This window comes from Scyliorhinus torazame, chromosome 5 (assembly GCF_047496885.1).
Source record: "Scyliorhinus torazame isolate Kashiwa2021f chromosome 5, sScyTor2.1, whole genome shotgun sequence".
In the NCBI taxonomy this organism is placed as follows: domain Eukaryota; kingdom Metazoa; phylum Chordata; class Chondrichthyes; order Carcharhiniformes; family Scyliorhinidae; genus Scyliorhinus; species Scyliorhinus torazame.
The window spans coordinates 166,800,237-166,824,510 of NC_092711.1; the positions used below are offsets into that span (position 1 = coordinate 166,800,237).

The 24,274-nt window shown below is 47.7% G+C and overlaps 2 protein-coding genes and 1 long non-coding RNA gene across 3 annotated transcripts in view; 1 reads left to right on the forward strand and 2 right to left on the reverse strand.

Moving 5' to 3' along the window:
* The window catches only part of LOC140418022 (uncharacterized), a 59,211-nt gene that overhangs the window by 3,485 nt on the left and 31,452 nt on the right, over positions 1-24,274 (reverse strand). The window lies entirely within an intron of this gene.
* Positions 4,441-17,807, forward strand: LOC140420508 (uncharacterized). The gene is made up of 2 exons (XM_072504513.1): positions 4,441-4,835; positions 10,968-17,807. The coding sequence occupies exon 2, from the start codon at positions 11,327-11,329 to the stop codon at positions 12,584-12,586; it is 1,260 nt and encodes a 419-aa protein (XP_072360614.1). The 5' UTR covers positions 4,441-4,835; positions 10,968-11,326; the 3' UTR covers positions 12,587-17,807.
* On the reverse strand, positions 16,719-24,153 carry LOC140420514 (uncharacterized). The gene is made up of 3 exons (XR_011946416.1): positions 24,029-24,153; positions 20,051-20,382; positions 16,719-17,201 (listed from the first exon to the last, which is right to left on the reverse strand). It is a non-coding gene; the product is annotated as an uncharacterized lncRNA (long non-coding RNA).

Below are 24,274 nucleotides of genomic sequence, written 5' to 3' on the forward strand. Positions count from 1 at the left end.
GTGGTTAGAACTGCTGCCCCTCAGTGCCGAGGACCTGGGTTTGATGCCAGCCCCGGGTCACTGTCCATGTGGAGTCTGCACATTCTCCCTAGGCCAGCGTGGGTCTCACCCCCACAATGTAAAACGATGTGCAGGGTCGGTGAATTGGCCACGCTAAATTGCCCCTTAATTGGAAAAAAAGAATTGGGTACTCTAAATTTATTTATTTTGAAGGACAACTAAGTTTTGCAGCCAGAGGTGTAATTAAAGCATCATAAAAAGTGTGGGCTAATGGAATGTTGTTTGGATGAAGGGGATTCCCTGTGGAGTTAATTAGATTGCAGCTTGGTAAGATGGTATCAGTACTGGGAGGAGCCACGGTTTTAGGCTTTTTGCAGCAAAGCAGTCTTTTAGTTGAGAATTAGTTCAAGATGTGAGCAGAGGTCAAGCATCTCAGTTCAATTGAAAATATATGTCTGTCGCTAGATGAGCAGTTTCTTTCCAAGCAGTTCAGAAGAGTGTCGTTAGAAGGTGAGCTGAAACAAGCTGAAACAGCTTCCCAAGTTTCTTCATGGTTCTGACAGGTTTGAGATCTTGTCTTTAAAGCGGTGACACAAGATCTCTCTTTCTCAAAGAACATCTGTGTAAAGCAGGTATTGCTGAGGGCTAACTGTGTTTAACGGTGGATTGAGAGCTGAGATGTGTTTTTGCTGTTTGAGTGGGAATAAAGGTAGCAGTTAAGGGTTACTGTATTCACTGTATTGATTAGCATTGTTTAAGGGCTAATTGTCAGCTGTTTTCTGGTGTGATGTTATATATTTGAATATTGTGTCAATAATAAAGTTTGTTTTCACATAGCATGGCCCCATTTTGTGTGAAATCACTCCTGGAGTGAGGTATCCTTTCCTCACAGTCTGACAAAACACAAATAAAATATTGGGGTTTGTGCCCAGTATCCGAGCCACTGTTGGGGTCTGGTCCGGGATCATAACCATGAGAAGGTGGGCTATGTGGATGGTTAGAGAACTTTGTACCCGAGGAGCAGAGATTTTACCTTCTTTCTAGCCCCCAGCAATGTCAGACTAGAATCGACAACCTTTTTTGTGCCGAGGACGATCCTACACCTGGTGTCCACTTGCACCACAGGGATCATCGTAATCGCAGACCTTCCCCTGGAGTTTTTGCTCGAGGGCTCACCCCCAGGTCGAGAATGTGGAGGTTTGGAGCCTCCCTGAGTTCATTTATTATGCACTTTCGGGACGAGTTTGAGTTCTTCATTTTGGTTAACTCGACTCCTTGTATTTCCTTCTCCATTTTGTTGGAGACATTTACGGTTTATGCTCGGGGGCTGATCATTTCTTACACTGCTAATAAAAGGTGCAGGATGCTGGAGAACCAGCAGCCTCTGGAGGCTTGTTTGGCGATGGTGGAAGAGAATCATATGGAGGGCCCGAGTAAGCTACTGCTGAAGGAGGTTAACGCAGCAAGAGTGGCTTTGAACTCCCTATTTACTCAGCAAGCCGAGAAAAGTTGAAAGTTAGTGAGATCGAAGTTGTACGAGTTTGGGAATAAGCCGAGCAAATACTTGGCCTGTTTGACAAAGGACCTTCGTTCTGCAGCCTAGGGGCAGCATGGTGGCACAAGTGGATAACACTGTGGCTTCACAGCGCCAGGGTCCCAGGGTCGATTCCCCGCTGGGACATTGTCTGTGCTGAGTCTGCACGTTCTCCCCGTGTCTGCTTGGGTTTCCTCGGGTGCTCCAATTTACTCCCACAGTCCAAAGACGTGCCGGTTAGGTGGATTAGCCATGATACATTGCCCTTCGTGACCAAAAAGGTTAGGAGGGGTTATTGAGTTACGGGGATAGGGTGGAAGTGAGGGCTTAAGTGGGTCGGTGCAGACTCAATGGGCTGAATGGCCTCCTTCTGCACTGTTTGGTCTATGTCTATGTCAAACCAGCTGTCTAGCCCACTGAGCTAAACCAGCCCAAACCGATCAATGACGGCTTTATGGGGCCAACTTTCCACAGCTGATGGTGACTATTAGGTGGGACCTTGCCCGGTGGTCGGCTCTTCCGATTTCATGGTGAGGGAGGATCCCCTTCATTAAAATGTGTTGCCCAGACTGTTGTACCCTCTGCAGATGCTGCCTATACTACTGTCAACCAGAGTTGTTAGGGAAATTAATCAAATCAGGGCAGGACCTACTCAGTTAATGGTAGGGAGTTGGGGAGAGTTACAGAACAAAGAGATCTAGGAGTACAGGTTCATAGCTCCTTGAAGGTGGAGTCGCAGGTGGACAGGGTGGTGAAGAAGGTATTCAGTATGCTCAGTTTTATTGGTTAGAATATTGAATACCGGAGTCGGGATGTCTTATTGAAATTGGACAAGACATTGGTAAGACCGGACATGGAATACTGTGTTCAGTTCTGGTCACCTTATTATAGAAAGAATAATGTTAAACACGAAAGAGTGCAAAGAAATTTACCAGGATGCTGCGAGGACTTGATGGTCTGAGTTATAAGGAGAGGCTGGGACTTTTTTCCCTGGAGTGTAGGAGGTTTGGTGTGATCTTATAGAGGTCTATAAAATAATGAGGAGCATAGATAAGGAAGATAGCCAACATTTTTTCCCCCAAGGTAGAGGAGTCTAGAACTAGAGGGCATAGGTTTAAGGTGAGAGGAGATACAAAAGAGACCAAAGGGGAAAATTCTTCACACAGAGGGTGGTGAACTTCTGGAATGGGCTGCCAGAGGCAGTGTAGAGGCAGGTACAAATTTGTCCTTTAAAAAGCAGTTAGATAGTTACATGGGCAGGGTGGGTATAGAGGGATATGGGCCAAATGCTGGCAAGTGGGACTAGCTTAGTGATAGAAACTGGGCGGCATGGACAAGCTGGGCCGAAGGGCCTGGTTCCATGCTGTAAACATCTATAACTCTACCTGGAACAAAATGTTTGTTCAGCTCCAATCACCAAGATAAGGGAGGGTATGGTCTTCCGAAAATCAGGCTTCATCAATTGGCCTCTCGTCTTAGGTTCATAAGGGATTGGGTTAGGATGGAGCCAACATTCATCTGGCTCAATACAGAAGCAGACCAGTCAGTTCTCTCTCGATCCAAAACCAGCATAGGCTGATTATGGAATGCATCTCCATGCAATTTTTAATGTCCGTGATTCATTCTGAGTCTTATGCATTGGGTAAAGGATGGGACTCTTACATTTGACTGACTTGCTCCTCCTGGCTTTCCATGAGTGAATTCAATTCAACTTAGGCCGGGAGTAGGGCACAGTGATTAATGCTGCTACCTCAGCGCCGGGGACCCAGGTTCAATCCCAGCCTTGGGTGGCTGTCTGTGTGGAGTTTGCATATTCTCCTCGTGTGTTTCCTACGAGTGCTCCGGTTTCCTCCCACTGTCCAAAGATGAGCAGTGAAAGTGGATTGGTCACGCTAATTTGCCCCTTAGTATCAAAGATGTGTAGGTTAGGTGGGTTGACCATGATCAATGCAACGGGTTACGAGGATAGGATGGGGAATGGGCCTCAGTGAAATGCTTTTTCTGCGACTCAGTGCAGACTTGAAGGGGCGAATAGCCTTTTGCACTATAGTTCTATGTTATCCGTGTTGTGTTATTCATTTTAATTTGATTATGCTGTTAGTCTGCTTGTAATATTTTGGGGTTTACAAACTGAATTGTTATATAATCTTACCCTCTTTCCCCACTCACGACTTTAACCTGTAAACTGGTTCTTCAATTAATCTGGCATTTCATCTCGAGGCTCTGCTCCCTCAAATATCCTGTTCCAAATTAATTCTGCAATGTGTTGCTTAGATGTATGTTGGCAATATCTCTTGTTCCGCTCTGTACCCATTTGCCACGATTTTTTCTGTTACTCTGTTGCATTCATTGTTTAAAAATGATTTAAAACAAAACAATTTATTAAAAATCTGTCCAACTCATCTGTGAATATATTCAATGACTCCACACCCCACTGGTCCCTGTGGAAGAGAAATCCAGAGACTAATAACCCTCCAAGGGAAGAGATGACTGGATTGCACTTTATCGCAGAACCATAAATAATATATCTGATGTGTACCATATAAGACATGCCTGTCTGCTGACATTTAAGGGGACAGTAAATTAATACCAATCACCTGGAGAAACTAGCCCTTTATTGTGAATATTAGGAAAGAGACCATCCTTTTAGCCAGACAAATAAATGTGTGAAGCTGAGGGAGCAAAGGATGTCAATGTCTTTGAGAGAAAGAAGAGACCTGGGCCTAGCTTTGCAGAGTCTGCGCCCTCCCTGGATTCACTTCCTTTCCCTTCAGTTGCTACAAGTGACCAATTGAAGGTGAGAATGAGAAAAGAAATGGAAAGGGGGGAGAAAAGAAAGCGTTTTACTCACAGATGTTGGCGACAAAAACAAGTTTTCAGTCTGTGTGAGGCCCCAGTTTTGCTCATTGTCCAGCTTCCGCATTCAGAAAACGGGAAACTAATTGGATGGTGGAAGAGTCCTTCCGGTTCACCAACTCTTCCCATTGGTCAACAACTTTCCTCCGCCTCACTCATTGTTCCCCTCCTCGAGACAAGGTTTCCAGGCAACCGGCTGCGGCCAGAACAAGAAGTCTCTCGGTGATTCCCCTCTCCCCACCCCGGGACTGAGCATGTCTGAGGGAGAGCAGAGATTGCGCATGTGCGAGGGAAAGCTCACCCTTGACCTTCCTGCTGAGGCGTTGACCAATGGGAAGGGTTGGATGACCGGAAGGACTCTGGTCCTCCAAGGCAATCCGCGCGGGCTTTGTGTGAATGGAGCTTGGACGTCACAGACTGAACCTTCCTCCTGTCTCCAACATCTGTGAGTAACTCTTTTATTGTCGTCACAATTATTACAGAAACCAATTTACAAGGCTCCAGGCCTCATTACACTTCAAATTGACGATTAAACACACGTCAAATTGATGATTAAACAGTCACTTTACACAAAACAGCTGCAAGGCACAAGGCCCAATTACATTTCACAATAACGTTGGAACAGTCATTGAACACAAATAGCTGCAAGGCACAGGGCCGAAATACGTTTCCAGATACCAATTAACCAGTCACTTATCACAACCAGCCACAAGGCACAGGCCCTACACATAGTTCAAGTAACAATCGAACAGTCGCATCACACGAACAGTCGTGAGGCACAAGGCCTCGAAACCAAACGACCATTCCAAAGAAAAAAGGAACAAAAAAACCACAAGACACAAGTACATTTCGAGGTGACGACCTCTAAACACATAAGACAAGCAGTCGCGAGGCACAAGGCCCCGATACAATACGGCCGCTTCGGAAACAAGTATGACCCACAGGGCCTCGATACATTTTAACAGTGTCATATCAAACCCAATCATCAGGCACCAGGCCTCAATTCACCCCAGAAAAGATTTAACAGGATAGAATCAATCACCGAACACTAATCCCCGCTCACCCACCCCCGTTCACCCCGCCCTGCAGCCGACACCCCGGGGGAAAGGCCCCTCCTCGCTAAGAGCACAGACCACCGGAGAGCCAGACCCGGGCGCGGCGGAGGAGAGAGGGTTCCTCCCTCCTGGACCCCGCCCAAAGGCTCGGGACCATTAGGAGGGAGAGCAGTTTCGCACCAACTAGCGTTCCACCACAATTACTAATTACCATTTCAAGGAAACCCGAAATGAGTTGAATGTCATAGGCTGCTAAAGAAAACGAAGGCAAAGAAAACATGAAAACAAAATCCCTTAGTACTCATAGAAAAGTCCATAAAAAAAAGAGTCCATTAATTTTGCACGTTCCACATCATGACCCCAGCGCTCCAGCCGAAATTTCACAAGGAACAACATGTCCTCAAAGTCCTCCAATGGCAGCGGCCAGAGTCGCTCCAATGTTGGCAACAGTCGACAACAGGGAGGAAAGTCCCAGAGTCAGTCCCAACCGCCCACAGGGCGTCCAGGGGGGGCCGAACCCCCGGAGACCCCAGGAACGGCAGCAACCCACCCCGGGCTGCAGGCCGCGGGCCGCCCATCGGGTATCCACTCCCGGTTCCGACCCGCCGCTTCCAGCAGCCTATCCAGCTGCCATCCTTCCTCCATTCCTTCGTCCTCCATTGGGCGAACTCAAACCCGCCGACAGCAAACCTCGCAGTCCGAAGCAGCGTCTCCGCAGCTCAAACGCTGACTTGAAACACGAGTGGTCGCAGTACTCCGAAACCGGTCTTCTCCCCTTCCCTCGGGGACCAGGAGCAATGGGCGCCGAGTTGCTGTTTCACCCCATCCAGGAAGCTCCCAGAGGCGGCCTGCCTTTCGAATCGGCCCGGGGGCGGACACCAAGCTCGCACACAACCGCCCAAGCCTCCTCCACTTTTCACCCCAGGAGTTTGGACAGTGTCGGCGTAGCTCCCACAATCCCCCACGCTGGGGAACCCGCTCTATCCGCCGCACGGGCGGGTGATCAGGTACTGCGCATGTCCAAGGGTGAGGGGAAGCTGCACATGTGTGGAGGAAAGCCCAGCCCTGACCTTCCTGTGAGGTGTTGGCTAATGGATAGAGTTAGGACCGGAAGGACGCTGGTCCTCCAATCAGCGCGGGCTTTATGTGAAAGGAGATTGGGCTTCACACAGACTGAAACATCCTCCTGTGTCTCCAACATCTGTGAGTACCTCTTTTAATGTCGTCACAATTTTCAACACAGACTCATTTACAGGGCACAAGGCCCAATTACACTTCACATTAACGATTCAACAGTCACTGAACACGAAACAGCTGCAAGGCACAAGGCCCAATTACACTTCACATTAACGATTAAACGATCACTGACCACAAAACAGCTGCGAGGCGCCAGGCCCAATTACATTTCACGACAACGTTGTAACAGTCATTGAACACAAACAGCTGCAAAGCGCAGGGCCGAGATACATTTCCAAATACCAATTAACCAGTCATTTATCACAACCAGCCGCAAGGCACAGGCCCTACGTGTAGTTCAGGTAACAATCAAACAGGTTCATAACTCGAACAGTCGTAAGGCACAAGGCCATGAAACCAAACGACTGTTTTAAAAGTAAAAAGAAACAAGGAGACACAAAGCACAATTACATCGAGGCATCAACCTCCAAACACATACACAAGCAGTCGCGAGGCACAAGGCCCCGAAACCATACGACCACTCCAAAATAAAGTAAAGAAAAGAGAAATAAAACCCAAAAGTACAACACACGACACAGGCACGTTTCAAGGTAACGACTCTAAACACAAAAGACAAGCAGTCGCGAGGCACAAGGCCCCGATACAATACGGCCGCTCCAGTTACAAATATGACCCACAGGGCCTCAATTCTTTTTAACAGTATCATATCAAAACCCAATCACCAGGCACCAGGCCTTAATTTACCCCAGAAATGGTTTAACGGGGTAGAATCCATCACCGAACACTAATCCCTGCTCACCCACCCCCGTTCGCCCCGCCCTGCCGCCGACACCCCGGGGGAAAGGCCCCCCCTTGGCTGAGAGCACAGACCCCCCGGAGAGCCAGACCCGGGCGCGGCGGAGGAGAGAGGGTTCCCCTCTCCTGGACCCGCCCGAGGGCACAGGACCATTCGGAGGGAGAGCAGTTCTGCACTAACCAGCGTTCCACCACAATTACTAAATACCATTCCGGAGGACCGAAATGTGTTAAATGTTATAGGCTACTAAATAAAACAAAAGCAAGGAAAACAAGAAAGCAAATCCCTCATTATACATAGAAAAAGTCTGCAGAAAAAGTCCATTAATTTTGCAAGTTCCATAACACAGCACCGGCGCTCTTGCCGAAATTACACGAGGAACAACATGTCCTCAAAGTCCTCCAATGGCAGCAGCCAGAGTCACTCCAATGTTGGCAACAGTCGACAACGGGGAGGAAAGTCCCAGAGTCAGTCCCAACCGCCCACAGGGCGTCCAGGGGGGCCGAACCCCCGGAGACCCCAGGAACGGCAGCAACCCACCCCAGGCCGCGGGCCGCCCATCGGGTATCCACTCCCGGTTCCGACCCGCCGCTTCCAGCAGCCTATCCAGCTGCCATCCTTCCTCCATTCCTTCGTCCTCCATTGGGCGAACTCAAAACCGCCGACAGTAAACCTCGCAGTCCGAAGCAGCGTCTCCGCAGCTCAACCGCTGACTTGAAACACGACTGGTCTCAGTACTCCGAAACCGGTCTTCTCCCCTTCCCTCAGGGACCAGGAGCAATGGGCGCCGAGTTGCTGTTTCACCCCATCCAGGAAGCTCCCAGAGGCGGCCTGCCTTTCGAATCGGCCCGGGGGCGGACACCAAGCTCGCACACAACCGCCCAAGCCTCCTCCACTTTTCACCCCAGGAGTTTGGACAGTGTCGGCCTTAGCTCCCACAATCTCCCGCGCTGGGGAACCCGCTCTATCCGCCGCACGGGCGGGTGATCAGGTACTGCGCATGTCCAAGGGTGAGGGGAAGCTGCGCATGTGTGGAGGAAAGCCCAGCCCCTGACCTTCCTGTGAGGTGTTGGCTAATGGATAGAGTTAGGACCGGAAGGACGCTGGTCCTCCAATCAGCGCGGGCTTTATGTGAAAGGAGATTGGGCTTCACACAGACTGAAATGTCCTCCTGTCTCCAACATCTGTGAGTAAAACACTTTCTTTTCTCCCCCTGTCCATTTCTTGTCTCATTCTCACCTTTAATTGGTCACTTGCAGCAACTGAAGGGAAAGGAAGTCAATCCAGGGAGGGTGCAGACTCTGAAAAGCTTGGCCCAGGTCTCTCTCTCTGAAAGACATTGACATCCTTTGCTCCCTCAGCTTGACACATTTATTTGTCTGGCTAAAATGATGGTCTCTTTCCTAATGTTCACATTTAAAGGGCTGGTTTCCCCAGGAGATGGCTGACATTAAAGGGAACAGTAAACAGGACAAACCAAACCAATTACTTTCCTGTCGGAATACTCTCCACCATCAGCAAAGTGATGGAAGGGGTCATTAACAGCGCTATCAAGTGGTACTTACTCAGCAAAACCTGCTCACGGACGCTCAGTTTGGGTTCCACCAGGGTCACTCAGCTCCTGTCCTCATTCCAGCCTTGGTTCAATCATGGACAAAAGAGGTGAATGCCAGAGGTGAGAGTGACTGCCCTTGGTATCAGGGCAGCATTTGACCGACTATGGCATCAAGGAGCCCCAGCTAAACTGGAGTCAGTGGGAATCGGGGGAAACTCTCCGCTGGTTGGAGTCATACCTGGCACAAAAAAAGATGGTTGTAGTGGTTGGAGGTCAATCATCTCAGCAGCAGGAGTTCCTCAGGGCACACTCCTAGGCCCAACCATCTTTAGCTGCTTCATCAATGACCTACCTTTCATCATAAGGCCAGAAGTGGGGATGTTTGTGGATGACTGCACAATCTTTAGCACCATTCATGACTCCAGATAATGAAGCAGTCCATGTCCAAATGCAGCATGTCCTGCACAGTATCCAGATGTTGGCTGATAAGTGGCAAATCACATTTGTGCTACACAAGTGCCAGGCAACGACCATCTCCTACCAAGGAGGATCTAACCACTGCCCCTTGACATTAGCATTGGTGAATCCTCCACAACCAACATCCTGAGGGTTATCATTGATCAGAAACTGAACTGGACTAGCCATATTAATATGGTGGCCACCAGGGCAGGCCAAAGGCTACAGCGGCTAACGCACCTCCTGACCCCCAAAGCCTCTCCACCATCTACAAGGCACAAGTCAGGCATGTAACAGAATAATCACTACTTGCCTGGTTGAGTGCAGCTCCAACATGCTGCTCTACACCATCCAGAACAAAGCAGCCCGCTTGACTGCTCCACATACCATGAATATTCAAACACTCCACCACCGACGAACAGTGGCAGCCGTGTATACCATCTACAAGATACACTGCAGTAACTCACCAAGGTTCCTCCGACAGCACCTTCCAAACCCACAACCACTACTATCTAGAAGGCCAAGAGCAGCAGATAGTTGAGAACCCCACTACCTGGAGGTTCTCCTCCAAGTCACTCACCAGACAGACTTGGAAATATATCGCCCTTCCTTCATTGTTGCTGGGGCGACATCCTGTAACTCCTTCCCTGACAGCACAGGGTGTGTACCTACAACTTAAGGACTGCAGCGGTTTAAGAAGGCAACTCATCACCACCTTCTGAAGGGCAACTAGGGATGGGCAATAAATGCTGGCTGAACCAGCGACTCCCACATCCCGTAAATGAATTTTAAAAAATGTTATATTGCACAGAGATATATCTAGTGTTATATAGAATGTATTAGATATATTATTGATGGTTCTGTAATGAAATACATGTATTATTAGTTCTACCTACATTATATATTTCCAGTGATACAGTCATTGCAGCACTTATGGAATCCATTTGGGAACTCAAGTCAATGCCGACTCTCTGTACAGCAATCCAGTCAGTGCCATTCCCCCTCGATATCCCTGTTCCCCTGAAAGCTTATTTTCTTCATATATTATTTTGAATTATTGATCATCTCGACTTCCACAACGCTTGTGGGCAGTGAGTTCCCTGTCATGACCACTCCATGACTAAATAAAGTTCTTCCTCAGAATTTCCCTATCTCTAATCAGTAAATGTATTTATATGGAGATTCTCTACTCTTGTACAGGTTTTAGTGAGTTTAGATTTGTTGATCAGCACCTTCAGGAAAATTGGGAGGGAAAGTAAGTGAATATAGGTCTCTCTGTCCAGGGTAGGAAGCAGTGAGCTTGGATTTGTCAATCAGCCTGAATCGGCACCTTCAGGAGAATTGGGAGGGGGAATATTAGCTACAGCAGAGTGAGAATGGAGGGAGAGTGTGTGGGATTGAGATTTAGAGCATTTCAGGGAAAGAGAGAGGAAAGAATGTTCGATAGAAACTAGAATTGTCTGTTCTGAGTTTCTATCCTGTACTAACAATGATTACTGTTGTAAAATCTGTTTGCAGGAAGTTCGAACAAGAGGAGTTTGAGGCCGAGCTCTCAAACTAAATATCACGTCAAGAACTGACTGAGTCACTCAATTCTTGGGATCATTGGCCTTTGAATCTAGTAGGAGAAATGTTTGTCTATTCTGTCTGCTTCAAGAGATTTTAAACATCAGTGTGTCTGGAAAAGCACTGAGACACACACACACACCCGTGTGAGACTGTTACAGAGCACTGACTGTGGAAAGAACTTTAACCAGTGACACAGCCTGAACAAATACTACACCATTCACAGAAGGGAGAGACTGTACATGTGTTCTGTGTGTGGCCGAGTCTTCAACTGATCATCCAACGTGGTGAGACGCAAGATCACCCGGACCATGGAGAAACCATGGAAATGTGAGGATTGTGGGAAGGGATTCAGAGCCCCGTGCGAGCTGGAAAGTCATCAACGCAGTCACACTGGAGAGAGGCCTTTCACCTGCTCTCAGTGTGAAAAGGGATTCACTGCAATGGGCAACCTGCGGAAACACGAACGAGTTCACACTGGAGAGAGGCCTTTCACCTGCCCTCAGTGTGAAAAGGGATTCACTGACATTAGCAGCCTGCGGACACACAAACGAGTTCACACTGGAGAGAGGCCTTTCACCTGCCCTCAGTGTGAAAAGGGATTCCCTGACATTGGCAACCTGCGGCAACACGAACGAGTTCACACTGGGGAGAGGCCTTTCACCTGTCCTCAGTGTGAAAAGAGATTCAATTATATTGGCAGCCTGCGGCAACACGAACGAGTTCACACTGGGGAGAGGCCTTTCACCTGCTCTCAGTGTGAAAAGAGATTCAATTATATTGGCAACCTGCGGAGACACGAACGAGTTCACACTGGGGCGAGGCCTTTCACCTGCTCTCAGTGTGAAAAGGGATTCACTAACATTGGCAGCCTGCGGACACACGAACGAGTTCACACTGGAGAGAGGCCTTTCACCTGCCCTCAGTGTGAAAAGGGATTCACTGAAATGGGCAGCCTGCGGAGACACGAACGAATTCACACTGGGGAGAGGCCTTTCACCTGCTCTCAGTGTGAAAAGAGATTCAATTATATTGGCAACCTGCGGAAACACGAACGAGTTCACACTGGAGAGAGGCCTTTCACCTGCTCTCAGTGTGAAAAGAGATTCACTAACATTGGCCACCTGCGGAGGCACGAACGAGTTCACACCGGGAAGATGCCATTCACCTGCTGTGACTGTGGGAAGGGATTCTTTCAGTTGTCCGACCTGCAGAGTCACCAGAGAGTTCACACCGGGGAGAAGCCGTTCATCTGCACTGTGTGTGATAAGGGATTTGCTCATTCATCCCACCTGCTGAAACACAATGTCAATCACACCAAGAGCAGGCCCTTTAAATGCTCTGACTGCAAGAGGGGTTTCAAAAGCTCTCAGCTACTGATGTCCCACCAGCGCTTTCACTCTGAGGAGAGACCGTTCAGCTGCTCTCATTGCACAAAGAGCTTTAGTACCTCATCCAACTTGCGGAGACACCAGCGAGGTCACACTGGGGAGAGCCCGTTCACCTCGCCGACTGGGAAAAGATTCACTCGGTCATCACTTGCTGAGCCACAACGTCACTCACACCAATGAGAGACCCTTTTAAATGCTCCGACTGTGGGAGTGGGTTTCAAAGCTCTTGGGTACTGATGGAACACCAGTGCATTCACACTGAGGAGAGACCGCTCAGCTCCTCTCACTGCGACAAAGAGGTTTCAAACATCATCCACATTGCGGAGACATCAGCGAGTTCACACTGGAAAGAAGCCATTCACCTGCTCTCACTGTGGGGAGGGATTCACTCAGTCGTCCAACACGCTGAGACACCAAAGGGTTCACAAGTGATGATGGGATAGATTCTGCTGTTATTCCTGCTGTTAATCACATCCAGGACTGAACCTGGAGTGGGTGGAGGGATTTGTCTCCTCGTCAACACCTGGTGCTCGGATGTGGCGACCCTGGGGAACTACTGCTCCCTGGACCTGGAATACCTGACTGTGAAGTGCCATCCATACTGCCTTCCATGGAGTTCACTTCTGCCATCATCACGGCGGTCTACATCCCACCCCAGGCGGAAGTGAAGAAGGCGCTTGATGAATTGTAACCGCTATAAATAACAATGAAACAGAATACCTGGCGGCCTTGTTCATCGTGGCCGGGGACTTTAACCAGGCCAACCTCAAGTGTGTACTGCCAAAATTCCACCAACACATCTCCTGTCCCGACAGGGGCCCCAACATCCTTGACCATTGCCACAAAAACATCAAGGGCGCCTGATGATCCATCCCCTGACCGCACTTCGGAAAATCGGACCACAAGATGGCGCTCCTTCTCTCGGCGTACAAGCAGAAACTTGAGCGGGAAAATCCGGTTAAGAAGGTTGTGCAAATGCTGGTTTGAGGCAAAAGAGCTCCTACGTGACTGGTCCATATTCAAGAACTCGGCAGTTAGCCGAAACGAGTATGCCAGCACCATCACAGGCTTCATCAGCAAGTGTGTAGAAGATGGTGTGCCAAAGAAGGTAGTACATACGTTACCCAACCAGAAACCATGGCTTAATCGGGAGATTCACTCCCGACTGGTCTGAGGCGTTCAAGTCAGGCAACCCTGACCTGTACAAAAAAATCTAGGTACAACCTCTGCAAAGCCAACAGGGATACCAAGAGACAACAGAAGAGTTGTCCAGACTAAGCGAGAATCATGGACTCTCATCGATTGTGGCAAGGCGTAAACAACATAATGCGCTAAAAAGCAAAGCCGAGTAGAATCTTTAGCAACAGTGCACCCCTTCCCAACAAACGCAATGCATTCTATGCTTATTTCGAGCAGGAAACCAACAAACCTTTGTCATCTGCCCCAGCAGCCTTGGACACGCCCATGCCCACCGTCACAGCCTCCAAAGTCAGATTGGCCTTCTTGAAAGTGAAGCCTCGGAAAGCGACAGGTCCTGACGGGAGTCCCTGCCATGCACCCAGATCATGTGCGGACATCCTCAACCTTTCCCTCCTCCGTTCTGAGGTTCCCACCTGCTTCAAGAAGACCACCATCATACCGGTGCCAAAGAAGAACCAGGCAACGTGCCTCAATGACATCGATCATTATGAAATGCTTAGACCACAGCTGGAGTAATGTGTGCAGTTTTACTTAGGAAAGGTATTGCCACAGAGGAACAGCAACAAAGTTTGACCAGACTTGTCCCGGGTATGGCAGGACTGTCCTATGAAAGCAGATTGGGGAAACTAGGCCCATTTTCTCTAGAGTTTCAAGGAATGAGAGGGGATTTCATTGAAATTTACAAAATCCATAAAGGAATAGACAGGGTGGGTGCAGGTGAGAGGTTTCCCCTGGTTGGAGAGTCTAGAACCAGGGGACACAATTTCAAACTAAGGGGGAAGTCACTTGGGACCGGTCTCGGAGGAGACATTTCTTTACTCGGGGGGTTGTGAATCTTTGGAATTCTCTACCCCAGAGGGCTGTGGGAGCTCAGTCACTGAGTGTGTTTATAAAGCAGAGACTGACAGATTTTTTTTTTTTTTGTTTAATAAATTATTTTTTTCGAATTAAGGGGCAGTGGAGCGAGGTCAATTCACCAATGCTGCACAACAAGTTCGGTTGTGGATCTGAGACCCACAAGGCACTAGGAGAATGTGCAAACTCCACATGGACAGTGACCCGGGGCCAGGATCGAACTCAGGTTCTTGGTGCCGTGAGGCAACAGTGCTAACCACTGGGCAACCGTGCCACCCAACTGACAGATTTCTAAATATCAATAACCCATATGGATATGGAGATAGTGTGGGGAAAAAGACATTGAATCATAGGATCATTGTATTTACAGGGCAGAAGGAGGCCATTTGGCCCATTGAGTCTGCACCGGCCCTTGGAAAGAGCACCCGATCAAAGTCCACACCCCCACCCTATCGCCGTAACCCAGTAACCCCACCCAACCTTTTTGGACATTAAGGGCATTTTAGCATGGCCAATTCACCTAACCTGCACATCTTTGGACTGTGGGAGGAAACCCACTCAGACACCTGGAGAAAGTGCAAACTCCGCACAGATAGTAACCCAAGCCGGGAATCGGACCTGGGACCCGGGAGCTGTGAAGCAACTGTGCTAACCAGTGTGCTACCATGAAATGGATGATCAGCCATGATCGCATTGAATGGCGGCGCAGGATCGATGGGCTGAATGGCCAACTCCTGCTCTGATGCTCCAATGGTATAAAGATCGGTAGGAAAGTAAACTGTGAAGAGGACATAAGGAGACTACAAAGGATAGAGGTAGGTTATGTGAGTGGGAAAAGATCTGCCAAATGGAGAATAATGTGAGAAAATGAGAAATTGTCCATGTTGCCAGAAGAATAAAACAGTTTCTGATCTGAATAGTGAGAGATTGTAGAGCTCTGAGACTCCGAGGGATCTGGGTGTCCAAGAGCATGAATCACAAAAAGGGAATTGAATACAAAAGTAGGGAGGTTGTGCTTCAGTTATACAGGACATTGATGAGTCCACATCTGGAGCACTGTGTATAGTCTTGCTCTCATTTAAGGAAGGATGTAAATGTGTTGGAAGCAGTTCAGAGAAGGTTTACTGGACTCGTACCTGGAATTGGAGGCTGGTCTTATGAGGAATGATTGGACGGGCTGGGCTTGTGTCCGATGGAGTTTAGGTGACTTGATTGAACCGTATCAGATCCTGAGGGGCCTTGACAGGGTGGATGTGGAAAGGATGTTTCCTCTTGTGGGAGAATCTAGAAATTGGAGTCACTTTAAAAGTAACAACTTGCCTATTTAAGGCAGAGGAGAACTTTTTTCTCTCAGAGTTGGGAGTCTTTGGAACTCTCTTCCTCAAAGGGCAGTGGAAGCAGAGTCTTTGAATATTTTGAAGACTGAGTTGAATAGATTCTTGATAAGCAAGAGGGTGAATGGTTATCGGGGGGAATGTGGAATTGAGGTTACAATCAGATCAACTTATTAAATGGTGGAGCAGGCTCGAGGGGCCAAGTGGCCTACTCCAGCTCCTAATTCGTATGTTATCACATCCTATATAATAGATTGTAGCATTTTCCCTCCTACTGATGTCAAGCTAATGGGTCTGTGGTTCCCCGTTTTCTCTCTCACTCCTTAAATAGTGTGGTTACATTTACTACCTTCCAATTTGCAGGAACCATTCCAGAATCTATAGAATTTTGAAAGATGATCACCAATGTATCCACTATTTCTCCAGCCGCCTCTTTCAACACTCTGGGATGGAGAGCATCAGCTTTTGGGGATTTATTAACTTTCAACCACATTAATTTCTCCAGTATTACTTTCTCACTAATACTAATCTCTTTCAGTTCCTCGTGCTCACTGGTCCCTTGGTTCTCTAGTGTTTTAGGACAATTTCTGTATCTTCCTCTGTGAAGACAGACACACATTGTTTAGTTTCGCTGTAATTTCCTTCTTCCCCATCATAAACTCTTCTGTCTCTGCCTGGAATGGACCCACATTGGTCTTTGCGAATCTTTTCCTTTTCACATTTTATAGGAACTTTTCCAATCGTTTTTTTATGTTTCTAGCCAGTTTGCTCTCGTATTCTATTTTCTCTTTATGAGTTTCTTGATCCTCCTTTGTAAATACTAAAACAAGTTTCCAATCCTCAGGGTTACACTTATTTTGGCAACTATATGAGTGATAAGATCTCTTATTTTATCTTCAAAAATGAGCCCAAGATCTGGTTGATTGGAGGTGTCCAAAAATACAACTTTATTGCTAATTATCCACCTCAATTCTCTTACATAAAAATAATTCAAAATTCAGATCAAATAATACATCAAAACATAACAAAGAGAGTTAAACAAAAACATTGGGGAAACACGGTAGCATTGTGGATAGCACAGTTGCTTCACCGCTCCAGGGTCCCAGGTTCGATTCCGGCTTGGGTCACTGTCTGTGCGGAGTCTGCACATCCTCCCCGTGTCTGCGTGGGTTTCCTTCGGGTGCTCCGGTTTCCTCCCACAGTCCAAAGATGTGCAGGTTAGGTGGATTGGCCAGGATAAATTGCCCTTAGTGTCCAAAATTGCCCTTAGTGTTGGGTGGGGTAACTGGATTATGGGGATAGGGTGAAGGTGTTGACCTTGGGCAGGGTGCTCTTTCCAAGAGCCGGTGCAGACTCGATGGGCCGAATGGACTCCTTTTGCACTGTAAATTCTATGAAATGAAATTCTATGAAATAAGAAAATATTAGGAAATCAATAGATGGTTCAGAATTTCTTAAAGCATGAATATAGAACAAACTTTAGTCATGAAACTATTCTTAAAGAAATTCTTATCAATGGTCTAACCCCTTATTGGTTTCAAATTCTCAGCTGAGGCTTCCTGATTTAATCAGAAAACTCTGTCACTTGGAGCATGATTTGTTATCCAGGCATTGGTCTTTACTTAAGATTCATTAATGTCTATCAAGTTAATTAAATGTCTACATGCTCCCGCCACGTGTACCAATCCTCTGAAGATAAGGCGTTCTGCATTAACCTTGCTTGTTGCTAAGGCTTTGCTACATTTTGTAAATGTTTCTGTTGCTGAGGCTGCGATACGTTTTCATTGCTAGATGTATTTGTAGAACAATGTTTTATTCATGACGAGGGCTTTTATGCAACTTTTCTTGAAACTGTGTTAGATTCTGACACATATTAAGTTGCTGTACAGCAATTCTCATATTTTTATCTGAAACAATTTCTGCCTGTATGTATACTGAATTTAAGAATTATACTGCATTGATTCTTCAAGGTACCAATAAATCAGTGAAGCAATAAATCTGTAATCTATCAATGAGCCTCTTCCTTTTACCTAATGGAATCTTTAATGTTTCTTGATAGTCACGGTTGCGTCACTTTTCCTGTTGGATTTTTGTTTCTTAAAGGAATCTATATTTTATGTAAATATGTGATAATTCCTTAAATGCGATTGCCTGTGTTTCATTACACATTTTATTGTATGTTCCCTATCAACTTGCCCCTCATGGCTTGACAGTTTCCTTCTGAGACAGAACCATGTAACCACCATAGCCTATCTTCATCTGAACTGCATGCATTGGGGTTCCAAACAGAAACAGGAACTATCTGTCATCTACCTTCCAAACACCCTTTCACTCTGTGATCCTTATGAAATTTGCCACAAGGCTCAAGAGCATCAGTCATGTGAAGGCCAGTCCAGCAGAAAGAAACCCTCCGACCCTCCCCATTGACCAACTGTCAGAATGAACAAAATGCAGTCCTGGATGTAATTGAGAGCAGAAACAATAACAACAGAATCCAACCCCTGTAATCAATTGTGACCATGTTGGTGTCTCAGCAAGTTCGAGGAAGCACAGAATCCCTTCTCACACTGAGAGCAGGTGAACGGCTTCTCCCCAGCGTGAACTCGCTGGTGCCTCCGCAGTGTGGATGATTCACAGAATCCCTTCCCACAGTGAGAGCAGATGAATGGCCTCTCCCCAGTGTGAACCCACTGGTGCCTCTGCAGGCTGGATAATTGAGTGAATCCATTCCCACACCGAAAGCAGGTGAACGGTCTCTCCCCAGTGTGAACTCACTGGTGTGTCTGCAGGGTGAATGACTGACTGAATCCTTTCCCACAAAGAGAGCAGCTGAATGGTCTCAGCCAAGTGTGAATGCGCCAATGAGCTTCCAGTACAAATAGGCACTGCAGTTGACCATTTGGCCCATTGAATTTGCTCAACCCTGTAATAAGCTCAATGGCCGATCTAGCTCAGCACCATTTCCCTTAGTGACTTCAACATCTCGAAACCTATCAACTCGATCTGGAAAATACTTGATGACTTGAGGCTCCACAGTCCTCTGGAGCAGAGAATTCCAAAGCTTCACCACATCCTGGAGTGAAGAATTCGCTCCTCATCTTAACTTTCAGTCCATTTTCCTACCTGTTCCCCGTGCCCCTCAACTCCCTCGTCAATCAGAATTCTGTCTAACTTCACGGCGCCAAGGACCCAGGTTCGATCCCGGCCCCAGGACACTGCGTTTGGAGTTTGCACAGTCTCTCCGTGTCTGTGTGGGTCTCATCCCCACAACCCAAAGATGCGCAGGGTTGGTGGATTGGCCATTCTAAATTGGCCCTTAATTGGAAAAAACATGAATTGGGTACCTTAAATGAAAAAATTATGTTTTGGTGAGGGAGGGAGGGGGGGGGGGGGGGGGGGTCACAATCAAATCCAGTGACTACCCACATATACTTTGTGTCAGGTTGGTGTCAATGTCCACCCCCTCACTTTTCATCCGAGTCTCAGGAGGTTGGAGACTGCTCCGGACAAGTAATGGCGGACGCAGCTCCCACAATCCTCCCATGCTGGAGAAACTGCTTTATCCCAGATGGGTGGGTGGTCTGGAACTGCACATGTCCAAGGGAGAGGGACCCTTAATTGAAAAAAAGACTGGGCACGTATGATAAAACAAATAATTCTGTCTAGCTTATTCTTGAATATATTCAATGACTCCCAGACTCCACTGGACCCTGGGGGAAACAAATTCCGGAGATTAACAACCCTCTGAGATAAGAGATTACTGAAAATATATAACATGGTTGCAGTACAATATTAAAAGACTAGAAATAATAATAAATGTACTTTACAGGTCCAGATGGAGCAGGTTAAAGAGGTGTGAATTGTCTCAAGCCAGGACAGTTGGTAGGATTTCGCAAGCCCAGGCCAGATGGTGGGGGGTGAATGTAATGCGACATGAATCCAAGGTCTTGGTTGAGGCTGTACTCATGTGTGCGGAACCTAGCTACAAGTTTCTGCTTGGCGATTCTGCATTGTTGCGTTGCAAAATCCTATCGACTCTCCTGGCTTGAGACAATTCACACCTCTTTAACCTGTGATTATCCCTCTCTCCAGTTGCTCTGTCTGGACCTGTAAAGACTTAATTACCTGCAAAGACTCTCATTCAACAGTATCGTCTTGCATCATTGACTTTATCTATCTATATGTTTCTGGAACCCACCTCTTCATTCACCTGAGGAAGGAGCTGTGCTCTGAAAGTTAGTGATTCGAAACAAACCTGTTGGACTTTTAACGTGGTGTTGTGAGACTTCTTACTTTTACTTTAACACGATCAATAATCACACTCCATGGTTACGTTGCAGAAATTGTCACTCAATTCTCCTGGAACCAGCCCAATGTGATTCTTCATTCCTGTGTTTACTGCCATTGTGTTCCTTTGCCTGACTGGCAACCCTTAACCCCAGAGGTGTCTTTTGCTGTGATGGTTCTCCGGATTGGATTGGATTTGTTTATTGTCACGTGTACCGTATTCAGGTCCCGATAAACCAAGTGACTCTTCCAAATCCTGAAGTGATGTTTGTTTTTTTCTGCAAATCTTCATCTAATATCCTGTAAGATGCAAGTTGAGAACAGACAATTCTAGTTTCTATAAAACATTCTTTCCTTTCTCATTCTCCAAAAGCTGTAAATTTCCACCCAACACACTCTCCCTCCATTCTCACTCTACAGTATGTAATATTTATCTTCTCTAATCCTCCCAAATCTCGAAAGGTGCTGCTTCAGGCTGATTCACAGATCCATGCTCACTGCTTCCTGTCCTGGACAGAGGCCTGAAAATCTCCATGCAGGCTGCCAGACAGGAATATGTCTATAATACCAAACTCAAAATGTGTGCAACATACGAACTTCCTTTCACTTCAGTTACTGCGAGTCACCAAAGTCCCCTCAGAATGAGAAAAGAAATGGAAAGGTAAAGTAGAGTTGGAGAGGCTACTCCCTCTTAATAATAATCGGGGGCAGCACAGTGGCGCAGTGGGTTAGCACTGCGGCCTCACAGCACCGAGGTCCCAGGTTCGATTCCGGCTTTGGGACACTGTGTGGAGTTTGCACATTCTCCCCGTGTTTGTGATGGTTTTGTCCCCACAACCAAAAAGATGTGCAAACTAGGTGGATTGGCCACGCAAAATTGCCCCTTAATTGGGGAAAAAAATGAATTGGGTACCCTAAAATTTTTAAATAATAATCTTTATTGTCACAAGTCGGCTTACATTAACACTGCAATGGGGCGGTACGGTGACGCAGTGGTTAGCTCTGCCGCCTCACGGCGCCAAGGTCCCAGGTTAGATTCTGGATCTGGGTCACTGTCCGTGTGGAGTTTGCACATTCTCTCTGTGTTTGCCTGGGTTTTGTCCACACAACCCACAGTTGTGCAGGGTAGGTGGATTGAACACGCTAAATTGCCCCTTAATTTTAAAAGATGAATTGGGTAATCTATATTTTTAAAAAAACACTGCAATGAAGTTACTGTGAAACTCCCCTAGTCACCACATCCGGCGCCTGTTAGGGTACACAGAAGGAGAATTCAGAATGTTCAATTCACCAAACGCACGTCTTTCAGGCATTCTAGATGGGCAGCCTGGTAGCCCAGTGGTTAGCACCGTTGCTTCACATCTCCAGGGTCCCAGGTTCGATTCCGGCTTCGGTCACTGTCTGTGGAAATCTGCACGTTCTCCCCGCGTCAGCGTAGGTTTCGTACGGGTGCTCCGGTTTCCTCCCACACTGCAAAGATGTGCAGGTTAGGAGGATTGACCATGATAAATTGCCCTTAGTGTTCAAAAATGGTTAGGTGGAGGTTCCGGTGGCGGCTAAGGAGGAGTAAGTCGCACACTTGGTGGCTTCTCAATCCAGTCGGACTTTTTCCCTGACTTTTTTGTACTTTTGAGTGCTAGTTTGGAAGGCATAGGCACTCAGGCACTGACTCCAGACACAGGTGTATGGAATTAAGAAGCAGAAAGAATCGCAAACAGTTGAAGAAGTGGGCAAACAAGGGCAGTGTACAAGCTGCTGCTGAGGACAATATGGCCGGCGTCCGGACCGCGGTGCAGACAGCCCAGCCAACGACGGAGCATCTGTTGAAGGTCATTCAAGAGTGCTTTACTGTTTTGCAGCGGAACAGTTTAGACCTGATTCAGAAGGACATCAAGGGCTTGAGCATAGGCTGGATGCCCAGGATCGTACGATCCAGAAGTTGGAAAAGGCGCTGGAGGAGCAGGAAGATAACCAAAACGGTGGTGGAAGCGGAGATGGAGAGGCTGAAGGACCAACAAAAAAGGCTTCTGGAGAAGGTAGAGGACCTGGAAAATAGGTCGCATCAGCAGAATTTGAGAATCGTTGGTCTCCCGGAGGGGGCTGAGGGAGACGGTGCCGCGATGTGGCGGGCATGTTCCAGAAGCTGTTGGGAGATGATGTCTTCCCGCGCCCGGTGGAGGTGGACAGGGCGCTGGCGAGGCAGCCGCGAGAGGCGCCCCCCTTCCCCCGAGCGATGGTGGCCCGGTTTCACAGGTTCCTGGACAAGGAGCGGGTGCGACAGTGGGCTAAGCGCACGCGGAGCTGCCATTGGAATAACAGTGTCATGCGCATCTACCAGGACCTGAGCATGGAGGTGGCCAGAAGAAGGGCAGGCTACAGGCAAGTCAAAGAGATTCTGTTTAAGAAGCAGGTGAAGTTTGGGCTGCTGTATCCGGCTCGCCTGTGGATCACACACGAGGCACGGCACCATTGCTTTGAGGAGCCCGAGGATGCGATGGACTTCGCCAAGAGAGAAGGGCTGGTGCCGAACTGAGGACTTTGTGGACATGGGTTAATAAGACACTGGGCGATGTTTTCACTCATGGGGGGGGGGGGCGGCGGCGGCGGCGCGGGGGGGGGGGGGGGGCGGGTGGATGAATACTTCTTACACTGCAAATAAGAGGTGCAGGTGTTGGAGAACCAGCGCTGTCTGGAGGTTTGTTTGGCGAAGGCCGAGGAGAATTCTTAGGAGGCCCGAGTAAGCTATTGCTGAAGGAGGTTAACGTAGCAAGACTCCCTATTTACTCAGCAGGTTGAGAAAAGTTGAAAGATTGCGAGGCAGAAGTTGTACGAGTTTGGGAGTAACCCGAGCAAATACAAAGGCCGACTTTGGAGCGAATTTCTCTGTGCGGCTTGGCAAAGGGAAAAGGGTCACGAAGACGGAGGAAATAAACAGGAATTTTGGGATTTCTATGCAGGATTATACAAGTCTGAGCAGTCTGGTGATGTATTGGCAGTGTGGAGCATTATTTATTTTCCTTGAATCTCCCGGAAGCCTCAGAAAGCCAGCATGAGGCTCTTAATGCTACTCTTTCTAGGGAAGCGATGTCAAAGACCATGGAGGAGCTTCAGCCAGGTAAAGCGCTGGGACCACATGGCTGTGGGTGTGGGTTTTATAGGGGATTTGAGGTTTACTGTTGGAACTATTTGTGGGTTTGTATTATCACTTTGACTCAAGTATGCTGCCATTGACTCTTTCTGAGGCTTATGTCTGTTTGATTCTGAAGCGGACAAGGATCGAGGGAGCGCATCTCTTATCAGCCAATCTATCTTTTGAATGTTGACTTGAAACTGCTATCTAAAGTTTTGGTGAGAAAGCTGGAGGGCATCCTTCCAACAATCAATTTATTTTTTAAATTTAGAGTACCCAATTCATTTTTTCTAATTTAGGGACAATTTAGCTTGGCCAATCCACCTCCCCTGCATATCTTTGGGTTGTGGGGGTGAAACCCACACAAACACGGGGAGAATGTGCAAACTCCACACGGTCAGTGACCCAGAGCCGCGATGAAACCTGGGACCTCGGTGCCGTGAGGCAGCAGTGCTAATCACTGCACTACCGTGCTGCCCTCCTTCTGACAATCATGAGGGAGGACCAGTCTGACCTCGCTCTGCATCACTAACCAGCTGAGCTAAATTGGCTCCTAATTATATTACAAGCTGGGCAGCGGCAGGGTTCATGAATGTCGTATTTGGGCTTCTGAGAAGATCTCGACAAATAAATGTGTCAAGCTGAGGGAGCAAAGGATGTCAATGTCTTTAAGAGAGAGAGACCTGGGCCAAGCTTTCCAGAGTCTGCACCCTCCCTGGATTCACTTCCTTTCCCTTCAGTTGCTGCAAGTGACCAATTGAAGGTGAGAATGAGAAACGAAATGGAAAGAGGGAGAAAAGAAAATGTTTTACTCACAGATGTTGGAGACGGGAGGAAGTTTGCGTCCTTGTGAAGTTCAATCGAGCAGTCACACAAAGCCCGAGCTGATTAGCTGGAGGACCATCCTTCTGGTCCTCCAACTCTTGCCATTGGTCAATACCTCAGGTAAAAGGTCAGAAGGCGGGCTACCCTTTACACATGCGCATCCTCCCCTCTCCCTTGGACATGCGCAGTCGTGGGCAGGGGGAGATCACCGATTGGCTTCTCGCTCTGGCCGTCAGC